Source organism: Varanus komodoensis, unplaced genomic scaffold, assembly GCF_004798865.1.
Source record: "Varanus komodoensis strain SLA01 unplaced genomic scaffold, ASM479886v1 scaffold1, whole genome shotgun sequence".
NCBI lineage: Eukaryota > Metazoa > Chordata > Lepidosauria > Squamata > Varanidae > Varanus > Varanus komodoensis.
In genome coordinates this window covers 30,797,370-30,820,936 of record NW_025335268.1, presented here as the reverse complement: position 1 = coordinate 30,820,936, position 23,567 = coordinate 30,797,370, and the positions used below count along the sequence as shown (strand labels likewise).

Sequence of the window (23,567 nt, the reverse complement as noted above, 5' to 3'; positions counted from 1 at the left end):
GGTCAAGAGCCACTCAGTCAGCATGGCAGAGCAGATATTTGAATGTGGGTCTCTCCAGTCTCTGTCTGGCATTCTAACCACCACACAACCACACTGGTTCTGTGACACAATCAGCTTGACTTAAAATGTGAGCAGGTACGTTTGTAGGTGGTGGGTGGGGAGGTTCAACAGTGGTTCTTGAATTCAGTTTGATATCACCATCATCATCTCATTTGCATCCCACCCTTTCTCTCTTCACTAAGAACCCACGACAGCTTACAAGTTTCTTCTTCTCTCCATTTTATCCTCCTAACAACAATCCTGTGAGGTAGCTTAAGTTAAGGGTCTGAGACTGGCCTAAGTTCAATGGGGACTAGAACAAAGAACTTCCAGATCCCCCGGTCAACTCTAACCACCACACCACACTAGCTCTCTTTCAGTAACAGTAGAATCTTGTGCCTGAAACTTATATGATTTTTCCACTTTCATGTTTTGGCTGATGATATTATTAGTACAACCCACAGAAGCAGCAGAAATCAGAATAATGGAAAATCTGAAAAATAAACAGCCCACATTCAAAGAACTACAAGCTGCAGAGCTCTGAAACTCTTTAACAATAATCTGGAAGTGATAAAAGATAGCCCCCGTTCCCTGGTTTCCTGATTCACCTTCCTTTTGAAGTGCTATCTACCACTGAGAAAAGGGTAAAGTTGATACCACTAATGTGGCAATTCTGCCTTGGACTCAGTCCAAATGAACTCAGTGAGGCTTACTTCTGAAGCATTGGACTGCACTCTTAGGTGTGCATTTCAGCATGCAATCTCTCACTTTTCCCTATGTGAATAATAAAAGTAATCTACTCATTCAGGATTTAAGTGCAGTGCACATTTCTCATTTCCCTGAAGCAATGTAGGCCTTGTAGGTAAGAATGGTAGAATTTTCCTCAGTGACAGCTACTGTGCTCCTCTTTAAAGCACCCCCTTCCATTATCCTGGGAATGTTTTCTTGACGTCAACCTTGAATATAAACACTTTCTTCAGATGAGAAGGAGTCCATCAGAAGGAGTTCATCAGAAGAAGTGCCAGTGTTGCTGGAGTGTGTCATAGATACTAAGGAAAAATAAATTGATTCTGATCTCAGTTGTATTTGCAATTCTGGGTTAGCTTATCATATCACTTAGGTTAAAATAAACTTTGTAAAATTCTTGCTGCCTTAACACTAAGAGTAATCAATTACTACCTCATGATTGGATGGATAGACTATTCCCTAGCACACAGAATGCAAGTCAAAGAATATGTTAAGCTTGATTTAACTTAGTTGACCTTTCATCTCTACTTTCCCATAAATCCCATATTCTTCAGCTGTTTTCTCTTGTTCACTTGGCTGAACGGTACTTGCAACCATGGTAAGATCTTTGCTCACCTGTCCATGCTCTTGTCACATTCCTGTCTCTGGAAGAATAAAGAAAGGTTTTGGAAGAAAATAGAGGAAGGAACTTGGTTCAGCAAGTCTTGTGAGAGTGTGTGTGTGTGTGTCCAATATGTTAAGGAAAATAGTTTCAGGGCTTCAAAACAGTTGTGTGGAGATCAAAAGAAAGGAACTAATAGATGACCTGAAGTTGGGTGCTTTATTTTTAATCATAGCGGAATACTTATTATTTAGAAAGGCTGATGTGTAGATGTTAATTGTTTTAAAATAATGGGTTGAACTTGATACAGTTCATTGTTTATGAGTAAAGATCAGAGGCATTTTTCTTGTTAGTAATTTCTACAAGCTAATGAGATTTCAGAGACGCAATACGAAGGGATATACATACTGTGACTGGGTGCGCTTTTGTTCTTGTTTATGTTCTTGCTGTTGGTATTGTTTTGCAGGGTTTCCTCCCTTTTATTTTGTTATAATTGCAAATAAAACAGAGGGGAAACTCAAACAACAGGTTGGTTTCCCCACAGAGTGTACTTTGACTCTTGGATCAGGAAAATGCCTCACCACCTCATCTGGACTTCTTTTCTTCTTTGCGACAGAAAGATGGGCCAGGAAGGTCCTCACATTATTTTTATTGGGACACTCCTAAAGGATTCTTAGAAAGCATCTGATTCTTTCTTTTCTTTCAGCTTGTTAACTCTAACACTATTTGCGTATGTTCTATCCTCTTATGCACTAATGTGTTTTCCCCCAAATATTGTTTGATTTTTGAAGTAGTAAAGTAAGTTTTTAAAATCATGAATCCCTATTTATTGTCAGTATAAATTCCGGTCAGACCCACAGAGCAGAATAACAAACTTTCATTATGGGTAATTCTCCCACATCCTCGTTAAACTGAGTAAATTACACTTTTCCTAGAGCTTAGGGTTGAAAAACTTCTGCTTAAAAGGTAAAACAGAACAACCGAATGCCTCAGTAATAGTTCTACATCTCTAATTGAGAACTCATATTATCTAGAAAGGAGAAGACCACACTTCCCCTTTCACAAGAACTCAGGAGCCACAACTTCCCATCACTGTTACAGCAACGTCTAGACCAAGGGTGGGCAGTTTGTGGCTCTCCAGATGTTTTGACCTACGACTCCTCTCATCATTCTACTCTACTGATGATCTTGGCTAAGAATGATTGGATTGTAGGCCATGCACTTGACAACCTTAAACTTGCCTTGTGCTCCGGTTTCCACAATCCTAATTCTTTATCTGTTATCCCAGACTCCCAAACATGTGTCCTCTTCTGCTGTCTTCATGCCAGTTCCTGATTTTATCAGGCCTCAAAGGCTGTCCTATCACCACCAGGCAATGGCTTTTATGTAGGGAAGATGTAGTTCAAATGCCTATGGAAAACCTTTTATTATTGCCTAATGCATTTTGGAAATACTAGTTTCCTTTGTCAGGGGTGCAGTAAAAACGCAGACATGCAACAGTATAGTTATTTAGCATTATTCCAAAATGTCTAAAAGCACTATGGGTAAAAGCAAAAACTTGACAATTATAGAATGCAACAGCTGGTTTTATCCTTTATAAAATAATTTCTTAAGGTACCTGGATTAATCTTATAACCAGTGATAGCACTTATACTGAAGCTGAGAAAAAAACTCTGTAAGGATGGTGTATAAGTAGTATAAAAACCAAAACACTAGATGCTAAATTGCAATGCATGGGTAAAGTGCATTAAGAATTTCAGTGGAAAATTCTTAGTCCATTGTATGGATTAGAGGCGTAACCTAAGTGCAGTATGCTCAGTCAATTCTTATGAAAATAATCATTGTAAGGGACATTTCAGTGATGCTGTATGTGGGGGATTTTTTCCCTAATGCAATGTTTTTAACAGTGAAGATATTTCTAAGAAGTTCATGTTGTTAAAGTTGTAATTTCCATCATTTGCTGTGACTACGTCTACACAATGTGTGCTAGCCAAATTCAAGTGTGCAACATATAGTTTTTATTTGGATGAAGTACTTTTATCATTGTAACATAACAAAAATTCTCCATCTATTTAACATAATAAGAAAGCAGTTAAATTAGTGAAAGGGCTTTTACTTATTTTTAACATAAAAGTGTCTATTATCAATGTTTATGTTGCATCTTTGTTAATTTTCCCCTGTATTGGTTTCAGTAATCCACAAGAATTAATTTGAGAAGAACTTCAGAATAAGTGCTAACTTACTGGTTATACGAGTAAGACTTATATTGGTATTGTAAGAAATAATTTTGTAAAGGAAGAAAAGAGCTGTGGAATTCTAGAATAGTATTTTATTTGCTTTTAGAGATTTTGGAGTAATACTAAATAACTACAATGTTGCACAATTTTATTTTTACTGCCACCCTTGGCAAAGGAAATTAATATTTCCAAAATGCATTGGGCAATAATAAAAGGCCTTCCATAGACACTTGGAACTTCCTTTATATTTTTTGTAGGTGTTATCTTTAAACAGAAGTCCCAGTACATGGATTTGGTACTTCCCAGCTCAGAAAAGTGTTAAGATGGAGAGGTAAAGTCATCTCATCCATGTGCTAAGCAAGCTCCTCATGTGCTAATGAAGGTCACGCGGAATGGTGCTAGACAAGCTCAACCATATCACACAGAACACAAGTTCTTAGGTTCAGCACCTTACCTGATGTTACTAGTCCCTGGGATGGGTTCTGCTGCTGAAATGGCTCTCGATTTTTATTTATTTACTTACTTACTTAAAATTTTCTATACCGTCCCATCACAGATGTCTCGGGATGGTTTAGATTTACACATACAACAGAAATACATTTCCATGCACTTGCATACCAAACTCACCTCACTAATACTATAAATAAACTTCATTATTACAATGGGGAAAATGATTCATACATATTTACCAACTAGGAAATTATTCACTGGTTCACATGCTCTGTGGTGAGAAAAGATAAAAAAACAAGTGAATTGACTCAGTGACCTCTCTTTGAACCTCAGCTATTAAGCAGAATAAAATAGAAAACACAACAGCATTTTATTTTCTGTGAGGGCAAACAATATTATCTGTGTTACTCAGATGAAGTTATGGGTATCTATGGCAGACAGAGCAGCACTATCTTCCTGTGCTATTCAATTCCCATCCCACCCACCCTCATCCGAGTTAGTACTTTGGATTCTTTGGCTATGCTGTTGGCCATTATTAATACATGGCACAACTGTATCTTCAGGCAGTGAAGACAACAATGGTGAAAGAATCATGCAATGGTCCATACACTGGTTAAAGAAAAGAAGTCTTGTTCTTCCTTTTTTGTAGCAAGTCTGTAATGTGGTACCCCAAAACAACTCAGACTGCAATTTACAGCTGGTTTACAGAATGTGGAGAATTCTTGGTCAATTTGCCAGTGTTTTTTGGACCCCGCCCCCCCCCAAAAGAAAAGAAAAGTGCATACCTATTAGCTTTTGTGCCTACTATTATAAGCATTCTAATTTAGAAAGCAAGCACTTTGCTAAAAGGATGGTACTTTTAACAATTGGTATAAATGAAGAAAATAAGTCATACAAGATGCTTGATTATTTCAAGGTGTAACAAGAAGAAAACCAAGATGGATGGTTTTGTACCATTCATGATCTCAGCTTAAAAGAAAAGGAACAGGGATAGACTGGAATGCAATATTTTTAAAGGTTTTACAGTACAATACTAATGCATGTCTACTCAAAAGTAAACCCCACTGAGTTCAATGGGACGAACATTCAGGCAACTGTGTATAAGACTGCAGCTTCTGAGAGACAATTACGTGACTGCAGAAAAGGTTCCAGGTGGAGAAAGAGAACTGCTTGGCTGACTGCCAAACCTGATGCTGCGTGCACAGCTTTCTGATCTGCAGTGACTCATGTTGACAAGGGTGTGCTTACACATTTATACACTGCTTTTCTTTATAGAATAAAGTCAAAGTGGCTTACAAAAAGTCACGAAAGACAGAAAGCGCAATATAACCAAAACAGTTCGTATGACTGAGGTCCATTTCCTACATTGAAACCAAGGGCAGATAATCTAGCTCAGTTGGGCAACTTATTTTATACAGTTATGTGTATTTTATATTGTTATTTATGTATTTTAATTAATTTATTTGTAAGCCGCCCCGAGGCTTCGGCGAATGGGGCGGCCTAGAAATTTTCTAAATAAATAAATAAATAAATAAATAAATAAATAAATAAATAAATAAAAACAGAACATTTGTACTGGGTAGGATGGTGGTAATGGAATGGGGAAGCATCTAAATATAGCTCCTTTTAAAATAGAATATCTGTCCATACAAAAACTATCTAAGATAAAGGTCTTACAGGTGGAGGCAACTGATCAGTGTTCCTTTGCCACAGGGGAGCTCAGTTCAGGCCCACTGAGGGGCCAGATATGGCCCTCTGAGATTCTCCAAAAAGGCCCATTTCCCTCCCCTCCCATTTCCTGATCATTTGCTTGTTCCTCAATTGAAAAAGTTTTAACCAAAAATATGCTGGCATTTTAGCTCTACCCCTTTGGCCACACGCATCACTGGAACATACCCTCCAAAAGTTTCTCAGAAACTTAATTCTGTCCTTGTACTGAAAGAGATTGGACAACCCTGCTTTACCTTTTATACAGAAAGGATAATAGTCCAACTGAAAAACTAAAATCCATAAAAATAAAATTTAAATAAACTGTAAATAGGAGCAACCAAAATGTCAGTAAAAGCCATTGCCTTGCTTTACTTAGTGCAAAGATTTAGCTGCCCTCTGCCTGTGAAGAGCCACATTTGTCTTGTGTTTTTGCACACACTGTGGCTCGATCATGATTAATATGCTGCAGACTGACAGTAATACTGAGAGTAGCTCAAGGTGTACTGTTTTCTAAACCCCCAGGAGCATACCAAACCAGAAAAACATCTGAGATATGTTTTAATCAATTAAGACATGACCTTGCAGCAAAAGTTGCATTTTCCAGCTTCTCAGTAATTTAAGTTTGGAAGACAAAAGGAAACCAACACAGAATCAACTTCTTAAAGGAGGAACAACCCCAATTCCCATGTCACCTACCCACAGGATCCTGGGCATGACCTGTAAACCTGCTCAGTTAATCAAACATACAGAAGCTTAATGCAGAATCAAATGCATGTTTAGAGAGAAGCAAGTCCTACAACTCCTAGCATTCCCCAACCAGCTAGGAGTTTAAAGTCTTTCTGTCTAAACGTGTCCATGTGTTGTGAGTAGGTAGGTCCCTCCCTCCCTCTCCAGCAGACTCAAACCAAACTTTAGAAGCACATTCCTTTTAACAAAACCTAGCAGGTTACAGAACAGTATAAATCAAAGCAGTGGTCTCCTCAAGATGTAGGAGAAGCATCTGCCCGTGTAAAGAGCTTGAAATGTTTCTTGCCTTTTTGGAGGAAGGCTGGTTCTCACACTCTGCCTGAGAATTTTCACTAGGTAACCTTAAAACCATCTGCCCTTCTGCCCTTTCCTCAGAACCAGAAAAATCTCAACAGCCTGTAATGTGCAAGTAGTGGCCCCCCTCTCTACAACAGAGGGGGCTCACACCCTTACTGAAGAAAGCATTTCACCCAGGTTCCCCTGTTCCCCTCCCCATCATCCCTTAAGGCTCTGCCCACATCCCAGGCAGCATTCCTCATCCCTCCATTGGCCATCGTCTATATTCCCAAGACGGACAGTGAAGCTGAGCATTATGGAAGCAATGCTGCCGTCCTGGCAAGGGGTTCTCGACATGAGGTATGTACCCAAAGCTTTACCGAGGTTGCTTCTTCCACTGTCCTTAACATGAGGATATTTTTTCTGGCAGTTTTCTTCTCTGCCTGTGTATAGTCTCTGTATGTTCCATTACACAAAAAGAGATGGGACAGTAGTATTGAACACAATTTAGACTTTGCACGTGGCTTCTGGCAGAAAAATAATGCCTTAACCTCACTCTTTAAAAAGCAGCAAAAATGACTGAAAAAGAGGCCATTGGAGGATGACAGCATTGTGTAAAAGGCTCATGAACTTACCTGAGTGAAAGATCACACATGTACAAGTTTCTGTGCAGAAAATCTCTTATGGAGCCTTACTCTACACTAGCCATGCTCCTCTTTTTCCCCCTGCACGCTGCCCATGCAGGATGGAAATCTATGCTGTTCTGTACTCAAAGGGAAGGGGTTTGCATCATCCCACTGTGGAACCTACCCATTGGGGTCAGTTCATGTGAAAACTGAATTCCACCTTATGAATGTTGGAATGCATATTTAAAATTGAGATCAGCAACTCTTCTTGGTCTTCTCTGAAAGCTAACATCAAGTTCATCACCCCAAGTCTGTCTATGGGTATGGCAGAAGCAATGAAAGGGCTGGATGAAGGTGGCCATGCCTCCTCCAATGTTACATAGTAGAGGAACTAGCTTTTCCCAAATGAGATGGTGGGTGAAGGTCCACTCTTTTACCTTGTATCCTGGCTGTGCTTTCTTTGTCTGCCCCAAACCTTTCCCCGCCACTGGGAAGGATGCTGTCTGAGCAAAACTCATAGTGCACAATCATTCTCCCAACTGCTAGTGTACCAAGCAGGGGAAATCTCCAATGCTATCTCTGAACGGTGACTCCCCTTGTAATGCCAGTTCCTTCCCAATCCTAATAGGGAGAAGTGCAGAGGGAAATACCTCCTGTAATCTCCAGTTACTATCAGGCAGATAACAGTGGGGCACCCTCTCCCTACTATCCTGCAGGAGGTGAGGATTCCAGGAATGAACTAATCTGGGACCCTGTGCTCAAGGTAGGTCAGCTCGGTTCAGCCAAAGGTGTCCCATCTCTGCTTATGTCAATATTCTCATCTCTCACAATTTCAGTGAACACGCATGGGCAAAACACAACAATCATACAAATGAAAGAAAATGCAGGAACTTATAAGTAAGCGTGCATTTAATATAATGTGTAGTTTGATACTTGGAGCAGAACCATCTTTTTGAGTTCGTCCCTTGTTCGCTGTCACGTCTAGTTATGGAAGCAAATGACATGACATCATCGTATCATTGTTTCCTCACTCCCCCGTCCCCCAGCAGCAACCAATAAAATGGAGCAGGACGACAGGATGATTTCACATCATAAGCTTCCATAACTTCATATTCATGCTGTGACATAAATGGACCACTTTTTTCATTCTGCACTTGCATGGTAAGGATTATGTCCAGTTCTTCTGTCCTTTAAGACCAAATTAAAAAATGCCAATTTGAGGTACAATCTGAGGCCTTCTTATCCTGATTATAAGTTAATTCCTCTGTGCAGGATAAGGGGACTGAGGGAAATAAACAAAATCAAACCCTCAGCTGGAAAGAAGAAACACACACCAACTAACATACAAGTAGGAGTCATAACATGCATCAGCACTATTTGCCCACTTCAGTGTAAATCCCACAATCAATTTAAACTACAAATGAAGTTGATAAAGGGAGAGAAATGGGAAGATTTTTAAAATACCTGGTAAGTGTTTGAATTTCCATTCCCTTGTTCATATCTGAGACAAAAGCTACTTTTTATTCATAGCTCCCTTTTATGATTCAAAGAAACATGTGATCCAAACCTACAGTATAATATATAGAATAATGTCTTGCTTTATGCCATAGGAACATTCATGACAGCTTCAAATAAAATAAAATATTTGCCTATTAATAACAGGCTGCAATGCACAATTGCTTTGAGCTCAGTTTTTCTTCTCACCTTTCAGTGTTGCTTTCTTAAGCACCTTCATGGCATAGAGCTGCCCAGCATCAGATCCTTTGATTTTTCTCACCAGAAATACCTGCCAGAAAAAAAAAAGAACAAACATCAAAGAGAAGTCAAGTAATGTACAGCTGAATCACTGGTGTTTCTAGCATTTGTGTAATAGAAAGCAACACTGTTGGGCTTCTAATTATACTCCAAGAAAACGTTATTTCTCCCTATTCCCCTTACCACTTGAGAAACAGGTCTAGCCCTACTGTTAGGCAGAGCGAGGCTGGCACTTCAGGTGGCGGATGCTCAGATGCTCGGAGGTGACAGCAAAATGTTGGAGGAGAGAGCTGCGTGTCTCCTCTGCAGGCCCTGAGGCTGCCTTCAGGTGCAGTGGAGGATGCTGTCCCATCCCTAGCACAGAAGTAAGACCCAGCAGCCTATTCAATTTGCTCTTGTGCAACAGAGGGAAGGGGGAGGGGGCAGCCTCCTGTTCTCCAGCAGTCAAATGTCGCAGGTCAGCCCTGCTTAGCAAGCTCAAGAGAAGTTTCATTGAAAACCTAAAACCTTCACTCAAACTAGACAAGTGCATTTATACACTCACACACAGGTGGGGTGACCACTTCCAAATCACCCTAACATAGAGAAATGCTTCACCAAAAAAGAGGGCAAAGGAGGGTGGTGATCTGCACAAAATGTGTCTTTGCTAGCTTACATGAATACATGGAAAATTAGAAAAATAATTCTTGGGATTTTAAAAAGAGATGCAATGCTGAACAGTCTCAATTGTAGCCGTCCCTCATGGGGGAATTGCTCCAGCCCCTCGATCATTTCTGTTGCTCTTCTCTGTACTGGAAGAGCCTGAGATCTCGGAACCAGGATTCCAAAGGCCAAGTGCCCACTTTGTTCCCCTTGCAGCTGCCATGGAAGGAACTGTTGATTGTGTCCCTGCTCTGCACCCTCCACCCCCGCTGCAGCAAGGTCACAACTGGGCCTTGTGGGGTGGGGGGGGGGAGAGTGTGCAAGGGACTGAAAGGGGAAGAGTCGGGGTCATGGAATTACACTGATTCCAGCTTTTGCCCAGCCTCCTTCGCTTCCTCTTGTCAGCCCGAAATCTAGATGGCCAAAATCATGCTGACAGTTCTCCAATTTTCAGTGTTTTATCCAAAAATACAAGAGAAATACTAATTTCGCTGGGCTTGAAACTAACTTACTCTGAAAACAAAGTTGACATCATTGTTATTAAAGCATTACATGTTTTCATTGGATAATAAAAATATGAACAATTTTGGTCCTCAGTGTTATACAGTCCCCATTTCAGAATGTGGAAAGCTGCATGACAATTTTACTGTTTGTACTATGATTTCACTGCAATCATACACTTCACTGCAATTATATATTCTCTTACTCATCATCCAGAAAGTTCTGCAGTTGTATCCCTATTCACTGAAGCTTGTGTGGTTTATTAGAAGGCATCACATGCATCGGCATGGCTTCCATTACTGGGAGAAGCTCCCTTGATATGCAGTTCCATGGGGCTTACTCACAAAAGGTAGGTGGGTATAAGGTTGCAGCTAAAGTTTCATTTATAGCAATAGAGTTAACCATATACTAAGCTCAAAAGTCCTCGATATTAAATGGAAAGCATTCATTTTGGATTGCAATCATGGAGTCACTTTTTTGAAGAGCACTAAAATTTGGTTGGGATACTATCCTATGCATATTTTGACAGAAAAAAAGTTCTATAACTCCCAGCCAGGAGCTGTAAGACTTTATTCCGTCTAAACATGCATAGGATTGTACCATCATTCAAATTCAACTCTTAAACTTGCCATGGAATATCAAATGTAATGGAGCATGGTCTACTTAACAAAAATCAATACTCTTTCAGGAGTCAAACTCGCTATTTTCATGGGATATGACTGTATATGGATGTATCGGGAAGGGAAAATTACTAAATACTACATCACGCTTCTCCAACCTGCCAAGTTATATGGGAAATGATAGCAGTTGTAGTTTAATACATCTGGAGGGCTCCAGGTTTAGGCAAACTGTGTTACACAATCTCACTGAGCCTTGGCAGTCTGTAGCTACAGAAAGCAAGACTTTTAACTCACATTGCTAGTCCTTTGTCAGCTGTTCCCTGTAATATTGGATAATATTGCATTTGGTTGTATTCCCCTCAAAACATATGAATCAAACAGGGAACATTCTGTGCTGTTTTGGACATGAAAATAATTATCAAACCCACAGGAAAATATAACAAATGAAGATGTTTTGCAAAACACCACTCTTGCCTTATTATTCATGAAGAGAACCACCATCTGCAAAACAATTTGTAATAACTCAGTCAGTTAAAACAATGTGCAATCAAACTCTTCAGTGCAGGAAGATTCAAATATACCTTTTGTTAAAGAACAGGAAAGGGGTGACACACTGGAGCAGGATCTATAGCTGCCTTTTTAGCAGCACTGTAATGTCTGGCATATTTTTAAATAAAATAAAAAATCAGGTACCCAAAGGCACAACATTGAGGGTTGCTTCACAGAAGCCAATGGAGGTTGGGAGCCCCTGTTTTAAAGCAGAAGACTGCATACCTGTCAAAGATGTACAAAAGTGATGCATACATTTTGAAAAATCTGTACAACACTAAATTTTTCATATTAAAAGAAAAAAACAAAGCTTGCAATCGGATATAGATGCAGGATTGAACAAACTTCAAGATGGAATTTAGAGAACTTCGGTGAGCTCAAGCTTTGCTGATTCGTACATCCCTCCCACTCAGACTCCGGAGAAATTTACAGTAAAATGATATCAGAGCGTGTTTTGTCTTACTAGGCATTATAAAGAGAGTGCAAGTGGAGATGACATGGAGTTACATCTCTGGTGGCAGCCATGCATCAGCCATAGTGTTTGTTTCAGCTCAAGTTGCCTAATGATAGAAACTTGGAGGCCACATTGTACTTCCTGAGTGAAATGCTACCTGCATCTGTTAAAAAGGGGATAAGGCACCTTCTTCCACAGCAGGATCAGAACAGGGATCTCTTTGCTTCTAAAGAGACTTGGAAATGTGCTGAAAGGAAGCACCGGTAATTCATGCTTTCCTGTCCATTCACCTTTATAACAGCAGCTCTGAAGAGGTTTTGAAGCTAATGATCAAGCTACTTCTTGAATTCAGAGCAGTTACATTGCAACAGATGCACACTGTAAAATTCTTACCTTTCCGTAGGAGCCTTGCCCTAATACTTTGAGCAGCTCAAACTGTGAAGGGTCTGCTTTTTCAAAACCTTCCTTTACATGATGGCTGATGTCTATCTCCTTCACAATGCCTTCTTCCTGTGAAAAAGAGGAAAAGAAATCAGGACATAGATCTTAGCATGGATAAAACAAATTGGATCACTTATCCTGACTGCTATCTCCTTTATTCAGTTTTCACTTGAAGAGTATCAGTCCTACTTGTAAAACTATAAATTTCACCTCTTTTGTGCAAATCTTTTCATTTCACATGTTAAACAAATAGGGTTGTATCTGATATTAATCCTACTTCAAACAGACCTATTGAAATGAATGGGATTTAAGTTGGACTAACATTGGATACAACTTCTTGAGGGAAACAGTCCCTTTGAGCCTGACTGTGACTTGCTGTTACCCATGAAATGAGATGGTATATCACTAGATAAAAAGAGAACCTGTAAATTGAAACACAGCAGTTCATTTCTGAAGCTGCCCAACCCAATCGTTGCAGAGCTCATTGTCTCTTAAAGGAAAGGGAGGTGAGGGGTAAGTACATTTTAAGCTCCAGTTTCCTTAGACAAACATGCTGCCTTGTTTGTCCATAGACAGCATTTGCCTTTCTATCTAATACATCCTAACTAAAGATATGAACAGAGATACAGCATTGCTTATAGTATTTCTACATGCTCTCCAGAAAGAAAAAAACAGATTCTGCCCATAGCTGTTCCTTAAACCAAAGAGATTTGCAAATTACAGAGGTCATCAGGAAAACAAGAAATCTGCCACTGCACTGTCTTTTCAGATAATATTCACAGACACAGCAACAGGACGGACACACACACACAGAAGGAGGCTTTCTCCCTTTTACCTTCACCATCAGAAAAATTAAGTTGTTCAATTACCCAAGTTGGATCAGTTACTGTTATTTTTAAAATCCCTACTTCCAGGATCATACAATTTACTGCTATGGTTCAAGGCAACAGCTGCCACATAGTAAGTGGAAGAGATCCTTAAAAACTACATTGCATAGAGCAAAGAAGTAGCAGGCACTTACAAGCTACAGAACACCACTTTCCTCCCAACTCTGTTGAAGCCTTTAGAGAACTGCACCACAGAATGAAGGTTGGGGAAGCACAGAGATTATTTGCTGTGGACTGTGCGAAATCTGCTTGCTATTTCCTGCACTTGTACATTTTGAGCAATGGGTTGCTGGCTATATTATTAATTAATGATGGTTTGCATTTATAGAGAATTTGGTTTCAGCATGCAGATTATTGATAATTAAATATCTATTGATATTGCATTAATTGTCCATTGTGTACAGAATGAAAAATGTCAGTAATATCCTTAAGGCTGCAGAAATGTGTTGGTTGTAGCTCTGAGATTCTAGTTTTTCTTAATAATCTACATAGTTAAGTAAAATGTTTTACCCATTTTCTCAGCCCATGGGTTCATCACAGCTTGTCTTCTGAGGTCCATTATCACCACGAGGCCACATCTTTTCATAATGGCCCCATTTAATCATAGAAAAATTTGCTTTAATTAACTCAAGAGTTGCTGGATCATACATTTAACGTTAGGTTATTTTTGGGTTGTTTAACCCATGATTAACCCATAGTGTACAGGTTCACATGCCACAGAGGAATCTCTGATTAGACCAATTGGAAGTTGCATATTCAGCATGGCAATGGCACATGACCCTAGGCAAATCTTGGTTTAATTTACACACAGTTTGTCAACTTGACACACAAACTGGATCACTGTGTAACCCACTACAGGAAGTCCCCATAAGTACAAACAACCTGTACTTATGAACAAACTGTCATAAAGCCTTTTTTAAAAAAAAAATACTACAGAAAATCATCACCACCATAGACAGGGAGGAACCAAAAGGGTAGAAAGGGAGGCCTCCAAAGCATGCCTTCCTGCCTTGCCCATTCAGTGTAGGGCCACAGGATTGGTGGTCGGTTTGCAGGGGATGGGGTATGAGGCGAGACTGAGGGAACTGGGTCTCTTCAGCCTGGAGAAGAGGAGATTTAGAGGGGATATGTTGGTGACATACAGGTATGTGAGGGGATGTCACATGGAGATGGGTAGAGACCTGTTCTCCCCTGCAGAGGAGGGCAGGACGTGTTCCAACAGAGCAAAGCTCAGGAAGCCAAGGTTCCATTTGGATGCCAGGAAGCACTTCCTGACAGTCAGGACCCCGAGGGTGTGGAATGGGCTTCCACAGGAGGTCGTTGAGGCCCCATCGGTGAGGGTGTTCAAAGATAGGCTGGACATGCACATGGTAGGCATGTCGTGAGCGGAGCCGGCGGTCAGACTAGATGGTCCGGGAGGCCCCTTCTGACTCACTGTTTCTATGTTTCTAAATCTCTCTGGCATTTCCTTACTGCAAAAAGGAGGCACTGGTGAGGAGGGGGGCGGGGTCTAGAGATATTTGCACTTTTCCACTTTCACAGGGGTCCTGTGCCTCAATCCCTGCAATTGTGGATTGCTGAGTATACATGATCCAACTTACATACAAATCAACTTAAAGACAAATTTCCATTTTTCTCAGGAAAAGAACTCATTCGTAACGACTGCCTGTAGTGAAATTTGAATAGTCAGTACAGTCTAGCTCAGCATTCCCTAAGCTACAGCCCCCCAAATGCTTCAGAGTGCAACTCAGGCTATTCCCCAGTCAGCATGTGAAGTGGTCAGGAAAGCTGGGAATTGGAGCACAAAACATCTGGAGGGCACCAGTGTGGGCCCAGGCAGAGGCACTGTTGTGATTTGATTCCCCATGGCTTAAAATACACAACAGCCATTGGAAGTTCCAGAAGACAAGGACCTTCAGCTGCTCTTGAGTTTATATTACTAGAAGGTCATTTTGGAAAAGCCAAAAAGTGTGCTTGTAGAAATAACCAGTGCAGAGAAAGCTTGGGGCTCAGGCAGCATGGTTTTTTTTTAGGGCTGAAGTCTAAATATTCCAGTAGATTACAGATACTTTCAACATGTTTATCTAAATCAGTTGATCTATGTAGCTGTTCCTTCAAAGCAATTCCATTAATTGCACTAACCTAGTACTTCTGTCAAGTCAGAGATATTAGAATTTATACTATTTCATTAAAAAGTGTTACAAAATTTCTTGCCCAATAAAAGCTTAATTAGCAGATTTTCACTTATTGATCACAGTAAGCAAAGTGCAGAAGAATTGTGAAAACAAGTTTCAGGAAACAGCCCTGGTAGTATTTCAAACTTTGTTGTGTGTCACAGTTGGAAAGATTTCCCGCTCCCTCTTGACAGATCTGTTAAGTTGGTGTTGCTAAAATTAGAAGTGTTTGCTACATTCTCCAAATAATTAGAACCTCAGAAGCCTAATTTACCATTCTGCTAACTTTACTCCTGAAAAAAGCATTTATACTATATTAGGCTGCAATTGTATGCACAATTACTTAGAAGTAAGTAAGGAACTCAAAATAGAAGGTACTTTGGAGTAAGCCTGCTCAGGACTTTATGTTTATAATATTAGTTTCCTAAATATTAGTCATTAAGTTGGATCCAGACTTGGTCATGCTTAGAATAGACCCACTGAAATGGATAGGACTTGAATAATGACTAACTTCCCCCAATGATTCCAGTGGATCTACTCTAAGCTCAGCTAGACCAGAATTCAGTCCAATGAAAATGTTTGGTAACTTTTATCACTACTTTTATATAACAGAAATTAAAAGTTCACAATTATATTATTATTTTAAGAAGGACTTCAACAAAGAAATTAAGAAAGTGCATCCCATATACTCCAAATAAATCATACAGGTCTACCAACATGTATGACACCCTGACATGATACTTTAATAATAATATTTAGGGAAACATTCAACATTGTGTAGAAAAGAATTCCAAGAAGCTAACTCTCCCCATTTCTACCAGCAGCTTCCTGAAAATGACCCACAGAGTTGGAAGACCTTCTTGAATGTGTGGGCTTTGGTGTGGGTATACTGAGGGAGAAGACTCTATCCCTCCAATTGGTTGAGGAATCTTATGGGAATGTGAGCTCCACTTGCAGAAGATACTTGTGTTCCATTTTGAGTATTCCCCATTTCCCTGTGCCAGAACATCCCTCCATTGTGTGTGTGTGTGTGGGGGGGGGAGGGGGTGTCCACCAACCCTCTGTCACTCTGAGATCTCCATGAGAAAGACAAAAGGAGGTAGCAGGGAACTTAGCTCCCTAGAAGCCTCTTCCACAATGGTGGATGTGGACTTTATTGTTTATAAACAACACCTTCAAAAATGCTCAAGCAGAGTCACATACCTTCTCTCAGTAATTCTTATATTTACTCCCATGTTTTCTTCCAGACCCTGCAGGAAAGGAGGAAGTCAGCTGAGCTCTTTCCACCTGCTAGAAGCTTCAGTGACTTCTCCAATTTTACTCAATCTTCACAAGAAACTGGTCCCCTATGGACTGTTGCCTTTAGGCCCTTTGGGTACCGTATGTGATGCCATGATGTATTTTATCTATTCACTGCTGTCCTGCAGCAGCACTTAACACAAGCAGCAGAGATTTTCATGGGCTCCACAATTCTTGGTAAATCATAAGATATTCAAATGAAATTGGTAAGACTCTAATCTAAGTCTTGGGATCACTAAAGTGAATGATGCTGCCAGTGGAGGCACTGGAAGAAGAAATGCTAGAAGAGAATACACAATGAACTAGCAGGAGAAGCCAATTTTAGTGAATCCAGGGGCCAAGTTCCACTTTTCAGAGCTCATCGGGGGCTGCTCTCCTCCTGCTGGTGAAGTTGCTGTTGCGACCACACTGACAAAATTCCACAAGTGTGATTTTGCTTGAAAGCCATGTGTTCTCCACGTACCGTTTTTCACTGACAAATAGCTCATTATTTTGCTGCCACTCTGCCAGATTTTGGTAATGGCAATGGGGGTCACATAGTGAAAGAGAATATGCAGTCCAACAATTTCTAAAGAGCCTCCTGCCCAATATCTTATCTATGCATTTGAAGGCACTGCTGATTAAGCACATAAAAAGGGGGTGTACATTAGTCCATCCTCTCCACTGTTCACCTCATGTAGACAGCACCTTTCAGAAGGGGAAAGCAGCTTCTATCTACAGATAGCTTCACAAGATGTAGAGCACCGTTCCTGAATGCCTGAGTGGGGCTTAAGTCTACACCAAAAACACCATATGTACCCTTTGCTGAAGTATATATCGTGACCTGCATGGAGTTTCTGTGAAAAAGACAAGGTGCACATTGGGCAGGCTCACACGACACGAGAAGTCATCGTGAAATCCTACCTCTGTGGGTTGGTTGTATCATGTGGATGCAGTTCTGGAGTTCCTGTGCGGTAGGAATACTTCCCTGAAACCGCAGAGAGAATCCAGGATCTGTTCAAAGGGTTCCATGCTCCACTGCAGCTTCTCCTGTCATCCAGACTGGGAATACCATTTTACCATTGTTTGTACAGAGACACCACAGAACTCCCTGGCAAGAGCTGCTCCTGGCCTTCAATCTCTAGTGCCCCCTGCTCCCCAACAACAGATACATCTTTGCTCATTATATTCACAGTGGCCTAGCAATGCGTCCTTCTCCCTGTTTACTTTTGGAAACAGGAAGACAGCAAGAAAATAAATGGAAGGAGAAGGAGGGGACTACAACAAATCTGTTTGTTTTCATTTAATAAAAATCTCTGCAGGGGCCGGGGTGGTCAGGAAGCACTGCAGACATGCAAGTACACTTGGAAGGAGGAAGGGTGGAACCTCTCATTCAAGACCATAAATTGGGGGAGGCTGCTGTGATCCATCGGCAGGAGTAGGGAAGGGATGAGGCTGCTGGGATGTGTGGTGAGACCAAGAGCACAAAGGAGAGTGTGTGGAAACCTCATTGCCTGGTTCAGTCTAGACAAAAATCTGTATTCCATGAAAACAGGTCAAGGTTGTTTGCCATGTTGCATGAACCCAGTCATTTTGTGAATACATTTTGAAGAAGGAGGCAAGGGTGGACTGATTATCTAAGGGACAAAAAATCCACACCGAGAATTAATGGCTGATGTAAAATCCAACCCAGGTGTGGATAATTTGGAGTTGGTTCTCTTGCTCACTGTTCAATTAGCTCTAATCCTTTTTCTTCCCATTTCACAACCAATGTAAATGTTTACAGATAAGCCAGTCAACATAAATCTGAGATTATTCTCCACTGCTCTGCTCACATTGCTCCTCCAGGGTTGGAAACAGTTCCATTTTCCCTTCTGGGAATTATGAATACTTTTATCTCTTCAAAGATGTGCCACTTTAATGCTTGTACAAATTTCCTGCCCCATCGCCTGCTCTCTTTCCTTCACAAAAGAGCTACTGCATTGCAACTGTGAGGACAGATCAGCAGTGCCCACCAACGCCTATGTCTGCTGCAGAGGGTATTTTGAACTTCTTGAGGGAGCTGATTGCTCATGCAGCAGGCAACAAGAGAGTGGAGATATGCTAAGAGTTCAAGTTCCATTTCTTCAGACACCAGAAAGTTGACCCTAGTGTTAATGGGTCATTGAAATGCCCCATGAATATAACTTTACTCTGTGCTGAACAAAATCTGGATTGACTGCAAAATTTGGTGAGGCAACCGCCTAAGCATACTTGTCTGAAGTCAAAGGCATGGGCTGGTTGCAAGCCATTATCCTTAGGTTTGGGATGCCCAAGTACAGTACATTTCACCATTTGTATGTGAGATAACTTTAGAAAAGAAAGCAGCCCAGACACAATGAGATCTTTCATGATGAAAGCCTCAGTCCAAACTGAGTCAAGTCAAAACTACCATACAGAAAAGGGCAGAGACAAAACCCAATTTAAATGAACAATTTTCTCCCAAACATAAGACGTCCTGTGATCAGTGTTGTTCATGTCCATTTACACTCAAAGAGTGCTATTGTTCTTGCCAATTAAGTCAACCAAAAAACAGCTACTAAGGCATGGCCTGCAGCTCTTTATGCAAAGTCTTTTTGTGGGGATTTGATTTTAGCAAAGCAACCACAGTTAGTATCTTTAGCTCTCTTGTTTAGCAGTAAAAAAAATGCTAAACTGTAACATATTTCTTCTCTTTAGCAGTAAGAAATATGTTACAGTAAAGCGGCATCTAAATAAAGCATTTTCTTTGGTGGGTAGATGACATTCAGTCAAGACCAGCAACAGAAGAATGCATTAGGAGAGAATAAATAATTCGTTCTGAAGATAGGAAGCTAGTGAGGGAGAACCCAGGAAGGCAAGAGAGAATGCAAAATGTTTGAAAAGATTTTTTGTGTCAAACCCACAGGCTTTTTTTCACTATAATATCATGCCTTTAGAGTCTGGTTATGAGCAAATTACAACATTTCCTGAAACAGCAATACTAGGTATTGGTAGACAGTTGGCAACCAGTGATTAAATCTGGTCCTTGGATGATCACCAATCAGCATCTACACAGCTTAAATTTCTGACATCAGCAAGTACAAAAGAAAGCAGAGAAAAGGCCTTGACCACTTGCCCTCAACTGCTGCACAAAACTGGCCATTTGGCCAATCTAGTTGCTGGCCACTGCTCTGTACTCTTGCCACTTTACAAAAGAAAGTCTTGCATGGAATGCCAACCTGAATGAATCAAGAAAACAACTCCTACTTTTAATTATAGCAAAGACAGGTGTTTATTATATAATGTTTGTTGATGACAGCACAAGTGGAGGGGGAAATGTCACATATATGCCACACTGATAGATTCAAAGTGAGAACTGTCTGCTGCAGCTAATCAACAAGATGAAATACAAGTGGCACAATAATTATCCCCTTATTCATTCAGTCTTGTCTGTCACCTCTTCTGAAATACAAAGAGTTGCTAGACTTGTATTTCCTGAGCATTTAGCAATGAAAGAATGGGAAGTTTCAGTTCACAAGTTAAAGGTGAACTAAAGTTGGGAGTGGGGGTGTGGAAACTAGCTAATTTTAGGGGAATTTGGATTAACTTGTGTTTAGTGGGAAAGCCCCAGCACTTCCCAAGTTACCTCTTCCACTTCTAGCCTATCTGACGAGGATCTAGGCTGGCAACCAGTCTTCCTAGATTGATGCAACCCTTCTGCTGGGACCACCAGCAGTATGAAGCCACAGTGGGCAATCCCAATAGAGAGCAACTGCTTCTGAGCAGCTCTGCTCTGCTGGGATCCACAGCAGCACTGACAGCCTGCACCATGGCTTGCCAGGTCTACTCAAGAGTCTGGCCAAGGGCTGCCAGTGATCCCTGTTCCCTACATACAGGAGGACTGAGGGGGGAAGTGAAGGAGGAGATGCCTCAGGATCCTCACTGTGCCAGATCCTTTACATAACTAGGACAATAGGGATGGGCACCATAGGTTAAACAAACACCTGGGCTGGCTTCTAAGCTGTCAAGTGTCATCTGAACCAGGCCAAGGTCCTCAACCAATGATAAATATGTAAGAATATAATCTAGCTCTCTGAAAGACTCACTGCCTACTTTCAATACCTTTGAAGTATCCTTATTCTTGGAACCAACGGAACAGAAACAAAACAACAGGGAACAAAATACAGTCTCTCAACAGGATATCTAGGGAGTGATACAACATTCCTCCTGTGGAGGTCTTTATTTATTTATTTAGCCTGGGATGCCGTCTTGTCCTGAAAGGCCCTCATGAAGACTGTCAACAGCTGTGTCAGATTTCTCAAAACATGAAGCTTTTGACTAATCCTGGTTAACCCAAGCATTTCCCAGGCCAGGGATCCATAGTTCATACAGCACCATCAATAACTAATCTAACTAAAATGGCTCATTCTTCAGGAAGCCTAGTTCAAGGCTTCAGACAGGTGACTCAGGAGCGCCTGTCTGAACAGTACAACTTTTCAACTGCAAGCCCATGTGTCATACTTGGGCTGCTGCCGCCGCCGCCACTATGCCATCAAAAAGGAGGGCAAGAGAGCAATTTTGAGCATGGCCAGGTGAGCAGGAAAGCGCCGAGGGGCTCTCCCACCACTCCAGGCATTTCCCCCAAATCTGCTTCTCTCAAGCTTATTTTTCTCCCCATGGGGTTCTAAGATCAGAAGTCACCAGCAGCTTTCAGGCGAAAGCACACAGGCAGGACAAAGAGCTGGGGCAGGGGGCTCTGCCCTACTGTACTAAAATTTTCCTCCTGCCTCCAACTTTCCTTTCCAGAAAATCTGCACAACCTGATTGTGGCACATTTGCTATATCAGCTTAACTTCTGAATTTGAATTGCTCGTGAAATATAGCTCATGAAAGACGACCCTTCTATTTTCCATGCTGGACAGAAGTCTACAGAGTACTATCAATGATCCTTATAGTTATAAAGATTTCAGAATAACTTAGAATTCAGAGCAGAAGAGATACATTAAAAGATCTACTATACTTATAGCACTGCATAGCCATTAAGTGATTTTTAAAAAATTAAGGGTAACTTCCTCATGCACCTTTCAAAGTTATAGAATTCTCTGTTTGAACAGTGCCAGAACCTGAGATCTCTGGGGTCACAATTACCACATTACCTAAGTGTTTGCTGTGATGACCTAGATCAGGAAAAGAGAAGACAAGGCTTAGTCACAATTCTAAAATAAAATGGCACAGATGTCTGTCACCTACACTAGTTGCTAACTGCTTGTATTATTAAATGTATTGTTTCATTTTTTTTCTTTTCTTTTAAAATGCATTTTTAAAAGTACCTTTACCTAAGTGACCAGTCCATTTGCAATGCTTCTTTTTGGGAAAAAAGTAATGTCTCCCCACCACCCTCCAATATCAACAGAAATAACTTAAAATGTCTTGTAATACCAACTCTCAGCTAAGTGACTCCTAATGTAAAACAAGGTGAGAGCTGAGAGATGCAGAAATGAAATCTGTCTCTGTGTATACAACATACCTTCAAAAGAACCAGGCCATAAATGTTCCATGATCGCATTTCTAATCACAGGATAAAATTTGCACTGAGGCGTCTGCACACTTTCATGTATCCAGACACATATTAGTTCATAATATACATTATTTCCCTACAAATTAAAGAACAAGTCAATACATGTTGTTGGGATCATACATAGCCTGCAGGGTCACAGCAGCTGATGGTACCATGTGCCACCCTCAAAAAGACCTCAAAATGACACCAGTGTTCCAGGTCTGTTCCTACAAATTAACAGAGTAAGGGCTATCACAGGTTTCTAGAAGAAGATCCACAGACTCTACCTGAAATATGATGGGTACTACTTTTACATTAGCTTCTCAATAATGTAACAGCATGCAAGACCAGTTGCTTAACACTGGTACAGTATAGCACTAAAGGTACTGGTGCTTTTAGTGATGTACCCATCTTTAGTATATAACAGCACAGTGAAGAAAATAGGCAAGCAAGGAAACAGAATCTAAGAGTTGCTGAGCATAATGGAAGAATGGTCAATAGGAATCAAACTGACTTCTAACATTAAAAAAGGAGACATGTGGACCTGCAAATGCAGCGAGTTGGTTACAGTGGAGATAAATACAAAATGTTATCAAGGAATCCCTATCTTGAGGAGATAAAGGAAGAGGGAGACAAGTCTTCAGTAATATTCCAATAGTGATGAGATTAGTTCAGAAAGAACCAAAAGATAGAAATTGATCAAGGATACTTTAATGGATTAAAATGTCCAAGGAGGGGAAAAAGAGCAGTGAGCAATGACATGCAGAGACGTTTAGTCACTTCCCATGTGACCCCTCCTTTCTCCATAAGGAAGACTAGGAAGCTAAAGGTATAAGGTTTGCTTCCACCATGGAAACTAGGGCAAAACTCATGGACTGATTGCATCTTTATGTGAACAACAAGGGCTAGCCTCACTGGACAAAGCTACAGGACAGATACAGCCTCAAAACACTCTTTCTTTCCTCTCAGACTGGGATTGTTATGCCCATGGTATCCTCTTTCAGTAGGTTATACAAGGCATGCTGTTTTTATTCTCTTAAGAAGCAAGATGGGTGAAAGTGCATGGTTTGTGTTGTTCTGACTTGGCATCTAATTTGCAAATTGATGACATTTGAACTGCAGTTTTAAACTCTGTATCTGCTCTACCCTTCATGTAATGAAAGTATTCTATGTATTCTAAGTATGTCCATGCATTAGTATAGGGAATCTACATAGGCCAGATGCATGTTACATTCCAACAAAAGGTCTTGCATCCCTTAGGGAGATGTGGGGTGAG

General features: G+C 40.7%; 1 protein-coding gene across 3 annotated transcripts in view; it reads right to left on the bottom strand.

Moving 5' to 3' along the window:
* The window catches only part of RPS6KA2 (ribosomal protein S6 kinase A2), a 241,264-nt gene that overhangs the window by 83,594 nt on the left and 134,103 nt on the right, over positions 1–23,567 (bottom strand). For all 3 annotated transcript variants that reach the window (XM_044421315.1, XM_044421324.1, XM_044421331.1), the window contains 2 exons: positions 12,348–12,464; positions 9,138–9,219 (listed from right to left, as the gene is read on the bottom strand). In XM_044421315.1, coding sequence (XP_044277250.1) covers positions 9,138–9,219; positions 12,348–12,464 — 199 coding nt within the window. The remainder of the gene's footprint in view (positions 1–9,137; positions 9,220–12,347; positions 12,465–23,567) is intronic.